Genomic DNA, 22033 nt, shown 5'->3' with positions numbered 1-22033 from the left:
TTAGGTGTCATTCTCTCTAACTTTCTGATATTTTTAAGGCTTGAAAGAGAATGTTGTTATGTTGCCTTCGGTATTTGTTTTCCTCTTTTTTAAATTTTTGTTAGATTCATGTTATATTTTTTGAATAAATTATTTGTCTTGAGGAGAGAGTCTACAAAATTAAAAATTATGACCAAAATAAAAAAAATGCAATAAAGACGAGAACTTTTTTAATTTTGATGTATATTTTTATACTTTTTTAATTTCCTTCGTGGAAAAGAGTACTAAATTCCAAAAATTCTGACAAAACATTACTCCACCATCAAATGAATTGGTTCAAGTAATACACCATCATATGATGGAGAAAATTTCATATTAGCACCTGATCTTTCACGCAAATCATACATAGACACATGACTTTAACGAAACATCACATAAACACCTGATGTATTAAAAAACTCATCAATTAAATTCATGCCGTCAACCTCCATCCAAAAACAAACAGAAAATATGTTTCTCTCTCCAATTTTTCTACCAAACTGATTTTTTTGCACTTTTTTGTGGAGCTCATTTTTTGGTCCGACACAAATGATTTGATCCATTCTTTAATTCTAAAATATTTTTTCGAGCGATTTGCAAAAAATCAGCTCTATCAGATGAATGTAAATGTTTGATCCAATCTTTTACAATTTTTAATTTAAAATTCCATTTTAAAATTCTGAATCAAAAATTGTAAGATTGGATAGACTTATGTTTATCCGATGAAGCTGATTTTTCACAGGGTCAAGCAAAAAAATATTTTAAATGAATGTATCGCATCATTCTTTGACACCTAAAAGTGGGCCCCATACAAAATTTGTGTAATACTAAGAGACGGGTTTGGATAAAAAAAGTTAAGTGTCTTTATTCAAATTTCTTTCGCATTTGTTACTTTTGCGTCAAATTTTTATGACTTATTGATTCATCTTGATGAAAGAAATCAGAAAAGTATAAATTTTTTATTGAAACTCATAATATTTTGAATAAAGACACAAAGAATAAGTCAAAAGCTGTCAAAAAATTAGGAGTTTCGATCAAAATTTTAAACCTTTTTGATTCCTCTCATCGAGATGAATCAATAAGTCGCAAAGGTTTGACTCAAAACTAATAAATGCGATTTTTTTCAATAAATACAAAAAAGTTAACTTTTTTTATCCAAACTCACCTGTAGTATTACGTAGATTTTTTGTGGGGCTCACTTTTGGATCCCAAAAGATGATCCGATCCGTTTATTAATTTTAAAATTATTTTTTGCATAACATTGTAAAAAATCAGCTCCATTGCATAGATGTAAGTGTTTGATCCAATCTTACAATTCTTTATTCAGAATTGTAATCCAAAACTTTGAATAAGAAATTGTAAGTTTGGATCAAACACTTACCTTTATCGGATGGAGCTGATTTTAGAAAGGTCGCTCGAAAAAACATTTTAGAACTAATGAATGGATCGGATAATTTATGTGAGACCTAAAAATAGGCCTCACAAAAAATCTGTGGAGAATTCTGTGATGGAAAAAGAAACATGTTTTCCATTTGTTTTTTGGACGGAAGTTGACGGCAGAAGTGTAATTGATGAGTTCTTTGATACGTCAAGTATTTATCTGATGTTTCGTTAAGATCAAGTGTTCATGTGTAATTTATATAAAAGTTCAGGTGCTAATATGAAATTTTCCCAACTATTAATGAATGGGCTCCCCTTCTTTTTCGACCGAAAGCCGTCTCTCTCTCTCTCTCTCTCTCCCGCGAAAGATGGAAAACCGAAAGTACTTGTTGTCTCCTATCACCATAGCTTGAGCAACTTGAAGTTCATTCTAGGGTTTAGCAGCTACGCCAGAGGAAGGTACAAAACTCTCGTTGCTCTACTCAATTGATTTCTCAATCCTAGATTCCTCACAGTATTTGACCTCCATCTGTGTTATTTTCCTTCCTTTGGTTTTTATTTTTTAAGTACCGCCACTGAATTATACATCTTCCGAATCTGAAATTTACGTTTTTGTCACTGTTTTAGTACTGCATACTGAATTTACTGCCTCTCCTCAAACCAGACCAGAGCTGTCACACGAGGCTCCCCATTCAATAGCAACCGCGAAAAAAAAAAACCCAGGTAAAAGTCAAACCCATTGCTGTTATGTATGCTTCGATGCCCATTCTTTGATGTATCTATTTATGGTTGTGTACCGCCTTGTTGTACTTGTGCTTCGTGAAGTTTGAGGCAACTTATGTGTTTTGAGTTGGTACTATTCTAGGGTTTCATCTCAATCTCAAACGTTGGCCTGAAGGATACAACGTGGACTGCTGTTAATGCGGGCCCATTAATTTGGCCAAATTATGTGGTTGGCAGACTGTATCTTCGCTGAAAGTGGTTGGATGGATACGTATGGACTATGGACCTACTTGCCTTAGGGTTTAGGTGAAGGATACGTGTCCCACATGATTAGTTGGACATGCACCAGTCAAGCATATTCTATCTAAAATCGAACTAACTTCACAGTTCACATGATTTCGTGTTTGAACCTAACTTTTAGCCCATCACTTTATGAATTAAGAGCTTTACGCGAATTTTAATCTCATTCAAATGCAGAGATGATCATTTTGTGGGTGTCGGTACCCAGCTTGTTCAGTTTGAAAATTTCCATCCATTTCAACTTTTATCTCAGCAAAATTCAATCTTTTCCAACTTTCAGTCAAGACCTCTTTGGTTCTTATTGTAGGAAGTATGAACAATGGTGATGGAAGACGACTTAACAGAGAGGAAGAAGAAGAGGATGAGGAAGATGATGAAAATGGAAGAGGCCTCGATGCCTGGGAGAGAGCTTACGCAGATGACAGATCCTGGGAGTCTCTGCAAGAGGATGAATCTGGCCTCCTTCGCCCAATTGACAACAAAACTCTCTACCATGCTCAGTACCGCCGGCGCCTGCGCTCTCTCTCCTCTGCCTCAACTGGTGCTCGAATTCAGAAGGGCCTCATTCGCTACCTTTATATTGTCATTGACCTATCCAAGGTATCCAAAATTTTCACGTTGATACCCATGAATTGTAGTATTCATTCAATTGCTTCTTTATGGACCACTAAAAAATTCTATGGATCAGATGCATGAAAAATGGAAAATAGATGTAGTTCAACAAGGTTTCTATGAGGTATTGAGAACCGATGTTTTCTTAGGCGAATGGGGCTAGGTGTTTTAACCCCTCATGAGGCAAGGCGTTCTGGCCTAAGCATTTTGAATTTGAAATTTAAACTCGGTGAATGTGTAAAGTTATTGTAATTTTTTTATTTTTTTTTGTTGAACTGAGTTATTGTAAAACATGGTATAGATGATATAGTAATAAATTACTTCAAGATAATAGTATAAGCTCCTCCGTGCCTGGAAATATATGGTAATGTGAGTTTCTAATTGGTACTGTAATTTGGTAGAGACTATATTGCTTAGATAATGATTTTTTTTTTATTATGGTTGTTGGCTCTGTACACTTTTGTTTTGTTCCTGCTTCATGATTCATTCGATATATATGTGTAGGCGGCTTCAGAGATGGATTTCAAACCAAGTCGAATGGTTGTAGTTGCTAAACAAATTGAGGCTTTCATTAGGGAGTTCTTTGACCAGAATCCACTGAGTCAAATTGGTCTGGTAATTATAAAAGATGGGGTTGCTCAGTGCCTAACAGATCTTGGTGGCAGTCCTGAGTCCCATGTTAAAGCTCTGATGGGTAAGTTGGAGTGTTCAGGTGATTCCTCTCTTCAGAATGCCCTGGATCTTGTTTGCGACTATCTATGTCAAATCCCATCATATGGTCACCGTGAAGTTCTCATCCTGTATTCGGCTCTCAGTACCTGTGATCCAGGGGATATAATGGAGACCATCCAGAAGTGCAAGAAATCTAAAATCAGGTGTTCAGTTATCGGTCTCTCAGCGGAAATCTTCATATGCAAATATATTTGCCAAGAAACTGGTGGATTATACTCTGTCGCACTGGATGAGGTGAGTTCAGTTAATCAAGCAAACATCTAGAAAAGTGGAAGTGCTATACGTGAGTTACAAATTTCAAGAACCAAACTCAACTCTTGCCATCTAAAATGTTGTTAGCATCAGAAAAATCATTGCCTTTATGTTGAAAAGCGACCGAATTAGGTAAATAAGAAAAGAAATAAAGAGAGAATGGAAAAATGGTGGTAATGGGACTCTAAAAGTTCACTCTGGAATTGTCAAATGGGAGACTTTAATCAGAGATTTTAGACATCAATGGAGAAAAGTATCAACCTTGGTTAATTAGTGGAGAAAAAAAATGGGAACACTGTAAAGTGTAGTTTATTTAATAATTGTTCTTTGCTGCTTATGCTTGGGTATATCTTCTTTTTGCAGTCTCACTTAAAAGAGTTGGTACTGGAGCATGCGCCGCCACCCCCAGCTATAGCAGAATTTGCAATTGCAAATCTGATCAGGATGGGATTTCCCCAAAGGGCAGCAGAGGGTGTTATCTCAATTTGTTCATGTCATAAAGAGGCTAAGGTTGGTGGAGGATACACTTGTCCAAGATGTAAAGCACGCGTTTGCGAATTACCTACTGAATGTCGCATTTGTGGCCTGACTCTTGTTTCTTCTCCCCATTTGGCAAGATCATTTCACCATCTCTTCCCCATAACACCATTTGATGATGTGTCTCTTCCCTCCCTTCCAATTGGTCCTCATCAAATGCTCCCAAAGAATTGTTTCGGATGCCAGCAAAGTCTTTGTGATCCTGGTAAGTAGCTGATGTTGACTGCCATTCAATGATTGTGTTGTTTTACTGCCAACAATTTGCATTTGGTAAATCAAACTTTTGAAAAAGAGGTATATGTACTGTTTTCTCGTGTCTGTGTTGTTATTAGATTGAAGTTAGTGCATAGCATAAGATGAGCAGAGTGTTTACCTGCCTTGCATATTGACGTATACAAAGCATGATGTATGGTAGTATCTCCTTGAACATATGCTCTAATGGTTTTTAACGAAGTGACCATATTTTTGGTTTGGTCAAAATATCCAGGTGAGCTGACAATGTTATGCTAGGAGTAGTTTTGGGTAAAAGGTGCTGTACCGTTGCAATATTAAAAAAGATATATAGTTGTTTGCATTGCTGAATTTGCTGTATTGTGGAGATGAGGTACTCTGAAAGAAAGCCTAAGACAGGTTACCCTAGGAAGCCATTTTTCTCAAAATGCATTTGCAGCCTAATCTATTTTTCTCTATTTGTACTTCTAATTTTGTAAGGAATTCAGAGGTTCAAAATTAATTATCTGCACCATATACTTGAGTTCCCTGGCTGTTGAACATTATCCTCGAAGCTATGTTGGCCAAAATTGGGGAATCCACTGGTGCTGGCAAACCTTCGAAGGTAATTGAGGACTATTTAATTGAAAACTTGAATGCATAGCCCTTGAGAGAGCGGAATGGTGAAAAACAAATCTTGTATTCGACCCTGATTGATTAGGACACAAGCTTAGTTTGGTTGGTTTATCTAGCTGCGACTCTGCATTTCGATGGTATCATTTCTGTATAGAAAGGGTTCTGCATTGTCAATAGACTCAATACAAAGTTGAGGTTTTCTGATTTCAGTAGATAGATTATCCATTTTCTATTCTTTGCTGCTCCAAGATGAGGACATCAATCTTTATTCTTGCTGTCTATTCATTCGTATCACTCTGTTTCTAGAAGAAAGTGGGTATTTTTGGAACAATCCTTGTTGGCAGTTAATTACCAGTCCGATTTGTGATTGGATTCAAAATCCTAGCATTGCATTTATGTCTTTTGCCTTGAAGACATGGTTCCAATTATACCTATTTTCCTTGGTTTTTATGCAGGAAATAAGCCCATCCCTTGTGTCGTTTGTCCAAAATGCAATCAACACTTTTGCCTCGACTGTGATATATACATTCACGAGAGTTTGCATAACTGTCCAGGTTGCGAGAGCTTCAGGCAATCAAAGTTAGTTAGTGCTACGTAGAAGAATGACATCTTCAAGTTTTGTATTTTTTCCTTCAGTCTAAGACTCATGCCCACAAGTTCCAGGTCCACCAGCGCAACAGAAAAATGTGGTTTCGGATATTCACAAAAAATTTCACCAGCTCAGAAAGACGTTTGTGGACAATCCTTGTTTCTGTGAGGGACATCTGGCGCAAAGCTCACAAATCCGAAGAAACCCTGAGTTGATCGGAACTTACTGCGAACCCATTGTTATAGAGAAGAGATTAGTGCAGGAATTTCTTTATATTGTGCACTCACTCCAAATTTTGGATAATACTAATTCTTTGTGTCAAATAGGTCATGTGACAAAAGTGAGTTATTCGGGTTCCCCGCTTGATTGACTATACAAACTGTGGTCAAAGACTGAAAATGCTGCGGCCAGGATCCTATACTTGTGGGTATTTTGATCCTTTGTTTTTTATGGCATCTGGGGATTTTGATCTTAAATTTGGTTAAGAATTCCATTCACGTTGAGCGCTGTAGCTTCCTTATAACTATCTGGTCCTTTCCAATCTGTTATGCATTGAGATTGAGCATTTGGCTGTGAGTTTTTGCTATACGGAGCTGGGAATTCTGTGAAATTCAATCCAGGGAATGAGCCTGTGGAGTTTTGCACAAGATATATAGTCGGTCAATTAGTGTTTTGTCAGTACATAATTGTGTGGTTTGTCCGATGGGGATCAGAATCTATTGTTTGTTTGGTTTTTGAAGAGAGTAGTTTTTCTTTTTCTTTCTTTAAGTGCACATTTCTTTTCGACGCCTGATACCGTCCAGGATACTCAGTCCATGAAAGTGTCCGGGAAAGAAAATTATGGACCAAGTGTCCTGGATCCCAACACTTTTGTTTCTATTCACGCCCCAAAAACACACGCTTAGGGGCATATCCGAGCTATATCAAACAAGAAAAGACACTTCTGGTTTGGCAGCACTTGGTAAGGTGAAAGTAAAGGTAACAATGTTTGAAAGCCTTGATTTCGAAGGCAAATTCTAAGAATGCAGGGAAAGATAGGTGGTCTTATTTCAAAGGCAAATTCTAAGAATGCAAACAATGAAATTTCCAATGGCACTATGGCTGGATTTGAGTTGTTTGGATTTACCTTGAGTGGAGAAACTCCTATGACAAACTCGCAGAGTTCCAATAAGAGGAGCTGTACTAAGGTCAGCTTTTGTAAACACTGTATTTTCGGTATGCATTTTCTTGGTTATCTCAGACTGTTTTAAAACTGGGTGAAGGTCCACAAACAAGGCAGCTTGGTTGGTAGAGCTATTGATCTTTTGAGACTGAATAGCTATAATGAGTTGCTGATTGAGCTAGAGAGGCTCTTTGGCATGGAAGGGCTTCTACGTGATCCTGATGTAGGATGGAGAATCTTGTACACTGATAGCGAGAATGACATGATGGTTGTTGGGGATGACCCATGGCAGTAAGTATATCTTTCGTTATCTTAATTTCATTCTCCTATTTTGTGTTTTGCCTTGTGTCCATGTAAAGGAAAGAAAAGTAAAAATCAACGCTCCTAGCTCCCTTTGTTTGAAAAGGAAAATGAAAAAGACTAAGAACGAATGATGAAAGTTAGTTTCCTCCTCTTTTTGTTATTTATTGTTTCTTCTTCTCTTTTCACTTTCATTTATTATTTTCCTCCCTCTTTCTCTTAAATCCAAACAGTGAAATTATTTTCCTTTATTGCTTTGCAAAATTAAACGAAGGGAAATAACTAGGTTCCCTCTAATTTCTCTGATTCACTTTCCCTTCCTTCTTCTTTCTCTTTCACTAGTTCCAAATACACCCTAGAAATTTTCAAGTACTGTACTATTCGATAGCTTGAAACTGCAGAGAGAACTGCCAACTCTGAAACAACACGGCTTTTCTTTCATTTGAATGCGTTACATGATTGTAAAACAGTAGGGCTATTGTGTTCTGCGCCAAAAAATGCTATTAACATTTTATCCTTGTCTCAAATGTTAGTAAAGCAATAAGGGACAAAAAGAAGCAGCAGCAGGCAAATCATAAACCATTACAAGTAGTGGCTGTGGCAATTGCTATTACCATTATCCTTGCAAACGCATTTTTAGATAGGAAATGTTAAGGAAACAAGGGAATGGATGCATCCTTCATTCAGTTGTCCTTAGAATTTTCATATCACGTATTACCATGATATAAACTATAGATGTTCACTTCTTTCATGTACACGTTTACTCTAGCTGGTTTTTTGGTTTCTACGTGGGGATGAAATTTATCCTGGATGGGCAGCGTGCATTTTTTCTATTTTTCTTGGTGGGAAGTGGCTTATCACTTTCTAGAAATGGCTTCTTGAAGAGGCAAAAAGGGTAACTCTGCTGGTAATGAAAGACCAACAATTGGAAATTAAATGCTGGAAAAAGAGGAGGCAACAACAGTCTGCAAAATGTTGCAACTTGCAAGACTATATCAGACTAGAAAACATGCCTCTAATTATTGCAAAATAACTGAGCCTACTACTTTGTTTGGATTATTGTTTGCTGTTACAACATTACTGATACAGCGAGATCATATACGTTTTGCAGCAAGTTTTGTGATTTGGTGTCCAAGATCCATATCTACACCCAAGAAGAAGTGGAGAAAATGACAATGGGTATGATCAGTGATGACACTCAAAGTTGTTTGGAGGAAGCAGTACCAACTGTAATGGACGTGTCCAAGTCCTCTTCCATCAGCCAGCCGGATTCTCCTACTACACTAGCTCGGATGTAGGGTTTGGGCCAGTGTTATAAGTACTATGTTTGATGTATGCAAAAGTGTGTATGTGTACTCATGTCTGGTTGCTGTTCTTGTTGAACATAATTAAGCTGAAATACTACGTCAAATTAACTAGGGTATTATGAACTCTTATGTATTGATTTTTGCCGGATACTTGTTGAATATTTGGTCTGGTGTGTACTTGCACTTGTTTGATCATTCATGTAGACTTGGTATCTCTCAATGAGAAATTTTTGGTCCTATTTTCATTTTTCTTTCTCCTCTCGTTGAGAAGAATCAGAGACATAACAGGAATCAAAGGCCAAAAAAGTTCACTAAAAAGGAAAAACTTTGAAAAGAAACTGACTTGTTTAAACACCTTGAACATAGGTCTTCTCCTTCTATTGTCAGAGAGTATGGCCAAGCACAGAACAGCTAACCTGATTGCTCTCACTCCCTGAAGATCTTCCTCGCCACTGGATAATGGAGGGATATACTCACCAACTCTGCTACTCACACAGCAATTGTGCACAGATTGCAATATAAGGCCCATTACGGGTCCTAAACAAATGATCCAAGCTGTTCAATAGATGTGAAACATTTTTTTCAAGGGTCTCTGTGAAAAATTGGCTCAATCCGATACTTATAAGTGCTCAATTCAATCATCTAATTTTTCATTATTAGATGATTGAATCGAGCACTTATAAGTATCAGATTGAGCCGATTTTCATCGCGTGAACCCTTGAAAAAATGTTCTACATTCAATGAACGGACCGGATCGTTTGTGTGGGACCTGCAGTGGGCCCCACACCGCAATCTGTGCACAGTTGCTATGTGAGTATCATTTCTGTATACCCACCTTCCTGTTTGTTTGACAAAATTCTGAGTGAAAAGAGAATAATATCACAGGATATGAAATTTCAAAAAATTAAAAGTGACGGCATCAATAATATCACGCTCTTCGTAAAATTGTACTATATTTCACACTTATATTGCATAATAATAGAGTAAGCAATAACAATTATTTTACTACCGCAAACACTTGTACAAATATTTACACAAATTCATCCATATTCACATTGGGGCCCACACAGACTACAATAGTGTGGGCCCCACTAAAAGAAATATGAGTGTATGCGTAAAATGTGTTTGTGGTTGAATAATAATTAGAGCAATAATAGCGTGGGAATATCTTCTTTCTCCCAAAATTGGTTGTTTCTAACGTTCTTTAATCCTGGAAGTTCTCCCCCCTTTTAGAATTTCTCAGCAATATTTTCCTCCACTTTTTTACATGTGATTCATTCCAAACAAGTGTTTTTAGGGTTTTGTTGGGAACACAGGGAAAGGAAAGGAAAGGAAAGGAAAGGGGAAAAAACAACAACGTCGTTTTAAAACGCTTTAACTGCGCGTGACCTAGCCTTCGTCTCTCTCCCAAACAACTTCGCCATGAAGGACTGCAAAAAATCCTTGGGCTCTCTTGCAAGTTCTTAGCATCTTCACTCCATCACCTAGGGCAGACCCCAGGGAACCAACACCCATGAAAGCCGTTAGATACAACTAGCTAGGAGGGGACCACTGAACGTGCTCACGAGACTATCCACTTGGACTTTCACCTTCCAACCGATTATCGAACTCACATCTCCAGGGTAAGAGCAAATCCCCTAGCCACCAGGGTAAGAGCAAATCCCCTAGCCAGTGGAGATAACCCTCGTTGGGTTGATAAAAGTTCCAGTTTGAAACACAAGAAAATCGTCCCTCCGAAACGTTTAAGAGAACCGGAGTTTGGTATAAGATGCTTTTGTTTAGACTTGGGTAACAGGTCGGGTCGGGTCGTGTTCGTGTCGTGTTAGTCGGGTTCGTGTCACAAATCACCCAACCCGAACCCAACCCATTTAGAATTCATGTTTCTCGAGTCATGTCATTTTCGTGTTTCGTGTCAGAAATGCTCAACCCTAACCCGTTAACTTCGTGTCCGGTTCGTGTCGTGTTATCGTGTCTGTTGCCCAACTTTATATAGAATTACAGATATACCATATATTATGTATATACGTTCATGTTAATGGGTGACACAGATTAGTAACCGTGTTAATCGTGTCAATTTCGTGTCTCGCGTGTTCAACCCGAACCCAACCCATTTAGAATTCGTGTTCTCGAGTCGTGTCATTTTCATGTTTCGTGTCAGAAATGTTCAATCCTAACCCGCTAACTTCGTGTCCGGTTCGTGTCGTGTTATCGTGTCTTGTGTCCATTGCCCAGCTCTACTTTTGTTTGCTTCATTTTTCTCTCTCCACAGATATAGTGTATTACTCCCACAATGACAATATTGACCCCTACTTTAGAACTAATACCTTCTTTACTGGTTCTATGTCAAATACTACTTCATTCAATTTTACACAACTGCTAACATCAGGAACAGTCGTACTGATCAGTAAACTGCAATGGGAGTAAATACCATCTCATCTTCAGACTTTTCAGCTACAAAGTACAGCGGAAGTATTGCTTCATTTGCCTTGTCAAATTCACATCACATTATCCAATTTGGGTATTTTTAGAGTAAGAATTTGAGTAAGGTGAAGATGTTGTGAGTCAGTCGATGTCTACACAATGACAATAATAGGTAAGGATTATAACTCTCGAGATATTAAATCTTTCATTTTTTCTTATCGTGTTGTATTTCATTAATCTCTTGCGGCCAGATCATGAAAGTAACATGTCCATTATACCAAGATTAGAGGCACTAAGTAATATTACTACAGTTAACAATTTAAGATTTTAAAAAACCAATTTGTTTTTAACGCTCGATAAAACAATGAATAATTAACTTGGGATATAACTATAGGGAGAGTAAAAGAACGAATAGGACTTGAATCCTGATGTGGAAGTTGGTTCGTTTTGTGAATGGATTCCCACTCTCAGTCCACGATGGTCGCACCAGATAGCGTGTCTATTGTAGTACTCCATTCGTCCCACTTTGTTGTGCTTATTTCCTTTTTTGAACGTCTCAAAAAATTTTCTATCTCTTAATTTATAATATTTTATATTATATATTCAATATGGATATTGTTTGATAAATCTCAATTAATTCTATTAAACAAAGTTTTTGAAATCATAAAAAATATTATAAATTGTAAGATATAAACAATTTTTTGTGAGGTGCAAAAAATGAAACAGGCACAATAAAGTGATAAAGAAGGAGTACTTACCAGATGGAAGGTTGAAAACAAGTTATGTTGCCATAACACTGCTAATATAATAATCCATCCTCCCCATTTTCGATGTTGGTGTCATTTTCAATTGTTTATACTATCTTTCAATTTATAACATTTTTCATAACTTTAATTATATTATTGAATTAATTGAGAACTATCAATCAAGATCCATATTGTACATTTTTTAATTTCATATTGAAAGATATGAGCAATTGATTGAAAAATGACATGAACATAGAAAATGGACAAACAAATTGAGACTGAAGGAGTATAACACAAATTTCTTACATTACGACAACCGAAAAATGTATAAAAATGTCACGTAGATGACTTCATAACGTAGCAAAAAGAGGCTGAGGAGCGATTAAATTGCAAACTTAGCTACCGCAAATGGTATACACGATCTTGCTTGTGATCTTCATTTTTCCACAGTGCATGACTCCAACCAACTGTTCAAAATAACCTCTGTAAAAATAAATAAATGCCATACTTCCTTTATTTTTTCCCCAAAAAAAAAAATTAAAATTTTGAATACAAATTCAGCACTCACGCGGCATGTGCTTGGACTCTAGCACAAAATTTACGAAAATGCCGTTGAGTAAAGCCAATACGACACTGACACCGAAAACGCCTTGTTCTTTTATTTGATTTCAATTAAAGCAAATTAAAATTTCTAATTGAGACTATTACTGAGGAGGAGGAGGAAAAAGGAGGAAATAACAAACAGCTTCTCTCTTATTGTTCCTTGAAGAGTTCTCGACCGATAATCAATCTTCTGATTTCACTAGTTCCAGCCCCAATCTCGTACAATTTGGCATCACGGAGAAGGCGACCAGTTGGGTACTCATTGACGTACCCATTACCACCTAGGCATTGGATAGCCTGCAACGCCATTGGATTCAAAAAAAATAACCATATATCCTTCGAAAAATACAATTCAACAAGCTACATTGGAATACTCTGGCATAGGGTTTTAAATCGTAAAAACTAGTATGAATCAGTATAAGGAGATTGGTAAAATCAGGCCAAATACTCTATGGCGTGGTTATCTCAAACAGTTGATCATAAGTAACTTGTAACACATATTTGCATTCAATGCTTAATTGCAACAACATAATATGAATAAGCGATTCCCTGAAAATGTTAGCATCAGGATATGCTATGCACTGAAGTCAGCAATTCAAATAAATAGAAGCCACGTCCAACCGGAGAGGCGAACATAAGTAGGATAGCTTTACTTCACCTGAAGGGCTACTTGGGTGGCTCTTTCAGCTGCACAAAGTATAACTCCAGCACAGTCCTGAAAAGTTAGCATTCATGTGGTAGTTACGGTCATCGTAAGTCTGAAGAATCCATGCATGTTTTGTCATGAAACTCTCGAGGTGGTTGTCCTAGCATCTATCCTATAAGATGAACCCTTGTGCCATCCCCGCGTTGTGTTTAATAGGAAATCTTTCCGATTTTCCAACTCAAAGATCTAGTTCCAATAGAAAAAACAAGTCAAAAGCTGACTTCATAGTGATTTGACTCCAAAAATGTCCAGGCAAAACTACAGCAGTTTGGACTTCAGATTCACCTCTCATTTTAAAACATTGGAAAGAAAAAACAAAATCTAGCAAAAAAAAACTGAAGAACAAGGAATTGTGCACTACCTTCGGGTTAACTCTCCCGTTATCACAATCTCTCGCAACAGAATACACGTAAGATCTGGACAGACATGAGAGTGATTATAACAATGTTCAAACAAGAGTCATGCAAATAAAATTAAAGAAAAATAGAATATTCACAAATCAGGGATCTCTTACCTGGAAGACTGCAGCGAAGTATACATGTCAGCAACCTTTCCCTGTATAAGCAGGTCAAAAACATGTGGAAAAGGTTTTTAATGCGCATGTTTGAGGACAATATGAAGTTAGCTTGCATGACTGGTAAGTATGAACCTGTATAAACTGGAATTCACCAATTGGGCGTCCAAATTGTTCCCGTTGGCGTACATAGGGAAGAACAACATCAAGGCATGCTTGCATCAGTCCAAGGGGTCCAGCTGACAAAACAAGCCTCTCCAAATCTAGCCCCGACATCATAACATAAACCCCTGAAACAAAAGGATGTCTGATTACAATGAACTCATTCCAATCATTCTAAACATTCCCCAAACCAGCTAATCAAGTTTGAAAACATACAGGAAAACCTACTCTGAGGTTTAAGGGAAATGCAGTGAACTGCACTGAGGTCATCATGCAATCATTTCAAAACATCTCTTCCAATTGCAGTCTCTAGAATCACTATAGCTTTAGATAAAAAAATAAAATAATACTCCTCCATCCCATAATGTTTGCCGGTCCGAAAAACGAGGACTAAAAAATAATGCATTTCTTTCAAGAAGAAATACAAACTTTTTTCATAAATTAAAAGAACTCATCAATATTTAGTAAATTGTTAAATTTATTTTGAATTTTTCATGCAAAAATTGTATTATTTTTACGTCTCTGTTTTGCCAACCGGACAAACATTATGGGACTGAGGGGGCATAATCTAATCTTCAACTTCCCAAAGAAGAGTCAATACAATCACTAACCTACTAGTCAGCATCATGTCAAAACTTTGAGGTTTAAGGAATTCAGAAAATGTAATTACAGAGGGGAATATCCAAAAACACTTCAGCTATAATCAATTCATTTTGGGTCAGCTATTACAACACCATAGGCCATACCAATCAGACCATTGGCAGGTTTCTAATCATAGGACATCCAGGGTTTAAATCGAAACCTTTTCACTTGTCCTGACTGTTATGCCGTAGCAACTGGAAGCCGAAGCAGAATGTTCGCAATTTTACATCATCCAACACAAAGCAATTAGCTACCACATGTAAAGGTGTTTGACACATAGTTCAAAACTTCAAATGGTCACCTCAAACTACATAATTTGGTACCTTTTCCTTCCTTCCCAAGAACATTTTCTTCAGGAACAAAGCAATTTTCAAAAACAAGCTCACATCTGCAATTTTGTTGACAAGGCAATTGTCAAACCTTCTCCAATTTAGATTGAAAGGAGATGAGATCATACTAGAGCAACAATTATAAAGCAATGCAGCCATACGTATCACTTCCCCGCATCCCAAGTTTGTCTAATTTCTGGGCAGTACTGAATCTGCATTGTCACCCACAAAAGGTAAAAAAGAAGGGTGAGTTGAGAGTGTCTTCTTGATTTTCTTTCCTTTAGTCTCATACATAAAATCAATCTAAAACCTCCATCCAGATGTCATAGAAATCAAAATTGAATTTCTGGACAGTCTGACTCATGCTCTTTTTTGTCCAATTTTTATCATTTGGATACAAAGACATACGTATGGTACAGGTGTGCACCATCCAGATATGTCCAATTTAAGAAAAATTGTTAGAAGCCCAACAGTTTCAGTGCCTACGTAAGTGCTTGCAGATTAGGTTAGGGACATATGCTACTCAAACTAGTCTATACCTATCTAGAAGGGGCCACATGACAAACAGCCACACTCCTCTCACCAGGATTTGGACCAATATTATTATTGATGCCTCTTTCCAATTATTCTATTACCAAAATCGCATGTTTGATGATCTTCCCAACTATTTTTAAGTAATATATCAGAAACTTTGTCCATTTCACTAAACTTCAGTGAATACTGAATCTATTTTGCTAGGTGCAAGCAATCAGTGATTTCTTGTCCAATATTTTTCACTACAATCTACTTAAGTTTCAGTACCCGGGCATTCCTTTCTCAATGATAAATGCAGTGATTCCCTTAGAGCCAGCTGCAACATCTGTTTTTGCATAAATGACCTGGCAAAATTTGAAGCATCAATTTTGACAACCAAAAGTGTATACTCTAGAAAAAGATGCAAGAAGAAGAAGAAATACTAAATACCGACAAACCACAACAAAATCAACAGATGTTTTTTTTTTTGATAAGTAAATAAATATATTAGAACGAAGGCATTAAGGGAATGCCACCCATATACAAAAAGAGGCCATATGGCAAAAAAGCACTATACACTTCCATGCAAAAGGAAAAGCTCAAACCAATCTAAGAATTGGTCAAGAGACGGATAACAAGTCGGTTACTGGACCACAAAGAGAGAAAATGACTTCAGCACAGGAAATAACATTTTCCTTCTACCCAAAGAACAAAAGAAAGATGACTCCGACCGAACACTGGAATATAACTTAAATAGATGGGATATACTTCAGGTATCTATACACAGTTTGACAGTAAGTACAGAAGATGGCAAGATACAGAATCAATCTGTTCATTTTTCATCAAAAAAGAGGGTTTTGCCCAAAAACGTCTCATAATAACCCTTCCAGAGCATGTATCCACCTGTTGACCACAACTGCTTCAACTGGGATTTCTTGTCTCTACTATTTTTTTTCTTAATTATTCCTACCATGAATTCATCACCTACAACTGCAGCAACTCGGGAAGGATAGCTTTCCGATAAGAAACACAAGGGAAGCTAAGATTTATATCTAAGAGTCCAAATCGAAATAATCGTCAATTACGGTCTTGTTGATAACTTGATATAACTGCAATACAATATCTAACTATTGTAGGCAACATGGACACTGATGCAGAACAACTAAGAAATACATACAAATGCTACCGTCAGATTTTGTGATAAGACACAAGACAGAATTCAATGTTGTTTGCTGTCCTTTAATTCATCATCACAGTACATAAGATTCCCAAAAATAGTGACAACAGATGACAAAGAAAACACACTCATAGCCATGCATAATGTAACAAAGTTCTGATAAAGATACCAGTGTCTGAGCAACTGGGCCATTGGTGCACCACATCTTGTTCCCGTTTAAAATATAACCTCCGTCGACGCAATCAGCTTTGCATTTCATGCTAACAACATCTGAGCCAGCTGGATATACAGAAAAGTTATTTAGGTCACACATAAAACCACATATAACAGACGACCTTTAATAATTTCTCTTAGCAAGTAATACATACAATCATTGTGAATACATTAGTGTAATCTGAAAAGGAATTGATTACCATTGGGTTCACTCATTGCAAGCGCTCCTACATGCTCCCCACTGATTAGCTTTACACCAAGTTAGAGACATAGTTTAGCTGGTGGAAGAATTAACAACATAGGCACAGTATGCGTGTGCACGAAGATGGAAAATTAAAGAAAATAGGGAAATAAAGAAATGAATCCTAAAGAGATTTATGTGTGTTAAGTTACCAGTAGTCCCAAAAGCTTAAGTTGTTAGGAAATGGGCCCAACTATGTATATCAAACTATCTAAAAGTGTGATGTCACAAAAGCAAATGATACAACATTTACTTTATCTGCCCTAAAATTCTTGTGAATGAAACATGAGCATCCATGACATCAAGCCAATTCAATGTTATTATAAACTAAACAGATTCATGCTTTTTCTTTGTCTTCCTCTCTCTAAACCTAAACCTATAGCTCGTTAAAAAAAGTAGAGCATTGGTATATACTTATATGTACTGCAGAGATACAATAAGGGCGACATTAGGCTATCAGCAATTAGCGCTTCAAGCTCCATCTCACCCCCTCCATCACTCTACAGAATATGGCTCTTCAAGTGAATGGCGTATAAGGATGTGTGTTCATGGTCAATTAGTACTAAAATGACCAACAGATTCTGCCAGTTTTACACTGCAAAGCACAAAGGATATTATGCTTTCACTTTTGGACCCTAAGGAGGTTATATGTTTGTGGCTCAAACCACAAGGGGTTAAAGTACAATTTAAAGGAGCGGGGAATAGAAACCTTTGGCAAGTATTTCTGCTTCTGAGCAGGGGATCCATTCCTCACCTACAAACCATAGCAGCTAATCAGAACTCGCTTAGGCAACAAGAATCACCAGAATGTAAAAGACGACTTAGATCATTTACCAACTGATTAATGCATAGGTTAGAGTGGGCACCATAGGAAAGCCCAACTGATCCCGAAGCACGGCTAATTTCTTCCATTGCTATGCAGTGATATAAATAACCGAGCCCAAGTCCTCCATATTCCTCTACAAAGGGGGCCATCCATTCAATTTCAATACGCCAAGGGTATGCTTGACAAAACCAAAATTCTCCAAAATTCATTGAACTCTATAAGGAACTACATTAACTTTATACTTCATTATCAAGAGAAATGAAGGTTATAGAAAGGAAAAGGGGGGAAACTGAATAAGAAAATGTCATCACGTGGCAAAATCTATGGAAATAGAAGGAGAATCAGTTGCAATACGTGGTGCAATTTGCACTATAGTATCTATGAAGCTCACTGATTCTCCCTTCGTCATATGATATATTCACTGTGATCCCAATCCAGGGACTCGTTCCTAATAACCTTTCTTTTATTTTTTGATACTTCGGAAAATTCGTTCCCAATAACCTTTCGTCAACAATATCAGAATATCTCCCGCAAGGTACATTAATTTGAATAGGCACTAGTTACTTGCTTAAGAAGACTGTTACTCAATGTCCAAGTCCAAAGTTCCCTAAAAATCTCTCAATGACACTCTTTCTGCATAGAAGCAAGTCCTAATGCCCACATTGAAGGCAAGGCAATGTACTTTGTCCAACAAGATTTTCAGCAGCCATAAGCAACAGGAAAAGAAAAGGCTAAAAGAAAGCTCTTGCCACAAAAAATTCTACCTGGAGCAGTAATTCCGTGGAGATTAAAATCCCCCATTAGTTTCCAGACATTAACCCCCTGAAATTTGAAAATAAAACAAATTCAAAATGTAAAAAACCGGTCATGAGGTTTCCAAGATCAAGGAAGATATTCTCACTACCTCTGGGAGATAATTTGTTTGATCTATTCTTGATGCATGGGGAGCAATATTTTCTTGGGCAAATTGCGCCACACTTTCTTTAAACTGTAATGATAGACCATTTTTAATGTCACAGAATTGCCACCAACACAAGGCACGTAGTCAATAGGAAAAGCAACTGTGGAAGCTTAGTGATAAAAACAACTCAAAATCAGTAAAGGGAACATTTCAACTCAAAATGCAGCACTTCTCAAGAAGCATGCTTATATAAACCTGTTAATGACCTGCATTACAGTGCTGAACATGCACTCTAAAGTAGAATAAAACAGAACACTGTCCGGATTACACGAGTGTGTCCAAATTTCCAAACAAAAGATAATAATAAACAAACATGAATCGCAAATTTCTTAACAGAAAGCTACTTAATAGATAACATTGGTAGATTGATGAACATATAAAATAATAATAATAATAATAATTTAAAAAAAAAACCAATGTGAGTAGCAGTCGGCAGAATAATCTCAACCAATAGTAGTTCAGTATCAGTGAAGTCAGCATGACCAGTAGTTATTCCATCTTTAAACATAAAAGTTGGCACACACGGACACGATTGGTGGCAGAATCCTAAAGCCCTATTGGTTTAAAAAAAAGTGCTAAAACACTGCCACAGCTAAATATAAGGTGACAATAAGGGGGTGATTTGAATTGGATAGTTTCTAACTGAAAAATCACCAAAATCCAACAAAAGGCTATTATTTATTCGTTGTTCAACACAATTGCAATTCCTAACAGAAAATTCGATGGTTACTTCCAATGCCAAAGACTTCATGCTCTCTTCCATTTATGTCGATACGCATCAATCTACACAAACCACCCATGCACATGTTTGAATAGACCTGAGAGGCTGATGCAGCATGGTGTTCCTGAGGACTTTTTCGAACACATTGTGAGTAGAATAAATTGATGTTTTGTGGGCCAGTGTACAAAAAACAAGTAGAAGAAAATAATAGAACAGGTGCCCCACTTTGACTGGGTGTAATACTTCGGCCGATTGCCAAATCACCTCCAAAGACAGAAGTGTGGCTGCGTAAACTTGGGGTAACTCCTGGCCCATTCAAGTAATGATGTGGAAATAACCTTGTATAGGATTCATGTAGCCAACCCCAAGTAATAAGGTTCGGTTTGATTTGGTTTGGTTTTATAGTCTTAGCCGCAACATTTCCCCTCCTCACTTTTCTCATTAAAGTAGGTTTGTCTCAAAGTGGACTATTTTGGACCTTCGGCAAAAATGAAAATTTCTTCAAAGAACAAAAATAAAAAAGGGACCCGGAAGGCAAACTGGCCGAACACACATGGCCAAACTGCCCATCTGTCCAGCACGAACCTACCAGACCAGACTTGCCTTTCCTTCAAGTCTGCCTTTTTCGCCATTTTGCGTGTGAAGCACAAAATTTGCTCAGTTTTTTGTCAATCCCACACTAAAAGTTCATTCCCAAGCTCCCTTTAAGATCTCTTATTACTAACTTAGCCCATTCCCTCGTACGACACATGAGAAATTTTGCCAAAATAAGAACGGGCACATAAAACTTGCAACTCTACCCAGCTGTTTTCTAAAAGTCATCTCGAGTATAGAAAGGTCCATGATTCATGCTTCTTAGCATCAAAAGTCCATCCAACTGTTGTGGATCTTGAGGTAGGTAACTCAAAACAAGAAGCAATTCAAGTCAAGGCCAAGGGGTTGGCCTAGTTAATGAGGTGCTCTCCTGCAAGCATACAACTACTAATAGCAGCTCCTCTTCCCACCACTTCCTCTTTCCCCATTATTAAAAGGGTCGTTCTAGTCATCATGTTTCCATCTAGTTTATCAGAAGTCGCCAGCCATTCACTTTGTATAAATCATCTACGTAGAAATTTGTCTATAAGCATTGCGGATTTTGACACCAAACAGGAATACATTACTGTAGCACATATTAATACAATTGGAGCTCAAAGAGGTTAAAATTAGTCCAAAAGGGTAACAAATAACGATCCAAGGACTACCAAGAAATCCTTTTTTTAATTCCTATACAGACAAGAAAGATAAGAGGAAAAAAGGGAATGAAGCACTATGTGTTCAGGTCTATGTTGAAATACAAAGCATGCTGATGCTGAAAACGGAACACAGCAACCTCAAGCAGAGCGGTTATGAGAAAGCAATAAGTGCTTCTCCATGAAATCACTGGTTCCATTCTCATATAGGCCAAACATCCAAACCTTAGGGCCACTCGTTAACTTCAGTGCCCAGAATTAATCGAGGTGCGTAAAAACTGGCCCGGACATCCGGTTGTCAGAGAACGGAACACAACTTAGTTTTAGTGATTAATGAAACTGGGGAAAGTTCTGTATCGGAAAACCCAACTTAATAGAGTATTGGGGTGTAAAGATAAATGGAGAAATAGAGGAAGAGACCTGAATTTGGGTGTCATCGAATAGTAGAGAGGATGAAAAAGAAGCTCGCTGCGTCACCTTTCCGATCAATAATGACGTCAAATACCTCACTGAGTGGAGCCTCTGCATTCTACCAAGTTTCTTTAGAGAGAGAGAGAGAGAGAGAGAGAGAGAGGAATCTGAAACGGGACGAGCAAACGGGGAGGAAAATTGTCGAAGCTAATCCAAAGCGGAGACGCACACGGCACAGCAGCAGATAGCGTGGGTTGATGGTGCCATCGGTGAAGTATTTTTTAACAGAACATGTGATTTTTCAGACTTGTTCAGACAAAAATAATTTTATTATAAAACATAATGGTTTCTGTCTATTAATACAAATCCAACGCACTCTGCAACCATCGGATCGAATTTTTAATAGATCATATCTGTCCAATTGAGAGCATGCTTCCTAATATAAACCTCCTAACTTTGTGACTGATAAATTCTTTCAGTTGATTGCTTTTAGATTATTTTCTTAAAAAACTTGATTATCTTTTTGAATTTAAATCAACTCAATAATTGATTTATATCTAAAGTTGATTCTCTTACATTCAATTTAATATTTGCTTTTAATTTGTTTCCTTTAAGATTGATTTCTTTATAGTCATATACGAAAAGAAAATAACATAGATAAAGCGGTTTTTGTCTATCTAGACAAACCAACACCATTTACAACCACTGGATCGAATTTTCAATAGATCACATCTGTCCAATTGAGAGCATACTTTCTAATATAAACCTTCTAACTTTGTGATTGGTAAATTCTTTCAATTGATTGTTTTAAGGTTGTTTCCTTAAAAAACTTGATTATCTTTTTGAATTTAAATCAATTC

General features: G+C 37.1%; 2 protein-coding genes across 5 annotated transcripts; one reads left to right on the top strand and one right to left on the bottom strand.

Moving 5' to 3' along the window:
• The first annotated feature begins 1727 nt into the window (after positions 1-1727).
• LOC131336032 (general transcription factor IIH subunit 2-like) lies at positions 1728-8997 on the top strand. Of its 3 annotated transcripts, none has more exons than XM_058371636.1 (8): positions 1728-1857; positions 2026-2121; positions 2729-3021; positions 3538-3999; positions 4381-4759; positions 5856-7176; positions 7252-7442; positions 8563-8997. In XM_058371636.1, the coding sequence occupies exons 3-6, from the start codon at positions 2734-2736 to the stop codon at positions 5996-5998; spliced, it is 1272 nt and encodes a 423-aa protein (XP_058227619.1). In that variant the 5' UTR covers positions 1728-1857; positions 2026-2121; positions 2729-2733; the 3' UTR covers positions 5999-7176; positions 7252-7442; positions 8563-8997. The 3 variants fall into 3 exon arrangements, with proteins under 3 accessions (XP_058227619.1, XP_058227620.1, XP_058227621.1); XM_058371637.1 differs by having other exon boundaries at positions 1734-1857; positions 2063-2121; XM_058371638.1 differs by lacking the exon at positions 2026-2121 and having other exon boundaries at positions 1839-1857.
• Positions 8998-12185: 3188 nt separating this feature from the next.
• Positions 12186-21463, bottom strand: LOC131297924 (isovaleryl-CoA dehydrogenase, mitochondrial-like). 2 transcript variants are annotated; one of them, XM_058323132.1, is made up of 15 exons: positions 21183-21463; positions 18756-18839; positions 18616-18673; positions 17860-17984; positions 17735-17779; positions 16985-17033; positions 16741-16850; positions 15683-15759; positions 15043-15093; positions 14876-14940; positions 13884-14038; positions 13749-13789; positions 13596-13650; positions 13187-13243; positions 12186-12825 (listed from the first exon to the last, which is right to left on the bottom strand). In XM_058323132.1, exons 1-15 carry the CDS (start codon positions 21288-21290, stop codon positions 12679-12681), a joined length of 1227 nt encoding a protein of 408 aa, XP_058179115.1. In that variant the 5' UTR covers positions 21291-21463; the 3' UTR covers positions 12186-12678. The 2 variants fall into 2 exon arrangements, with proteins under 2 accessions (XP_058179115.1, XP_058179116.1); XM_058323133.1 differs by lacking the exon at positions 12186-12825 and adding an exon at positions 12930-13016 and having other exon boundaries at positions 21183-21413.
• Positions 21464-22033: the final 570 nt, after the last annotated feature.

The sequence above is a fragment of the Rhododendron vialii genome, chromosome 8a (genome assembly GCF_030253575.1).
Source record: "Rhododendron vialii isolate Sample 1 chromosome 8a, ASM3025357v1".
Classification (NCBI taxonomy): domain Eukaryota; kingdom Viridiplantae; phylum Streptophyta; class Magnoliopsida; order Ericales; family Ericaceae; genus Rhododendron; species Rhododendron vialii.
The sequence above is the reverse complement of the archived record's forward strand: the minus strand, read 5'-3'. Positions and strand labels throughout refer to the sequence as shown.

Excerpts from the sequence above, each read along its gene's own strand:
- LOC131297924 (XM_058323132.1), bottom strand. The coding sequence starts at position 21,290 with ATGCAGAGGCTCCACTCAGTGAGGTATTTGACGTCATTATTGATCGGA. Across the intron at positions 17,034-17,734 it reads AGCAGAAATACTTGCCAAAG|CTAATCAGTGGGGAGCATGT; the intron begins GTTTCTATTCCC and ends CTTGGTGTAAAG. Across the intron at positions 16,851-16,984 it reads TGCAATGAGTGAACCCAATG|CTGGCTCAGATGTTGTTAGC; the intron begins GTAATCAATTCC and ends CTGTATATCCAG.
- LOC131336032 (XM_058371636.1), top strand. The coding sequence starts at position 2,734 with ATGAACAATGGTGATGGAAGACGACTTAACAGAGAGGAAGAAGAAGAG. Across the intron at positions 4,000-4,380 it reads ACTCTGTCGCACTGGATGAG|TCTCACTTAAAAGAGTTGGT; the intron begins GTGAGTTCAGTT and ends TTCTTTTTGCAG. Across the intron at positions 4,760-5,855 it reads GCAAAGTCTTTGTGATCCTG|GAAATAAGCCCATCCCTTGT; the intron begins GTAAGTAGCTGA and ends GTTTTTATGCAG.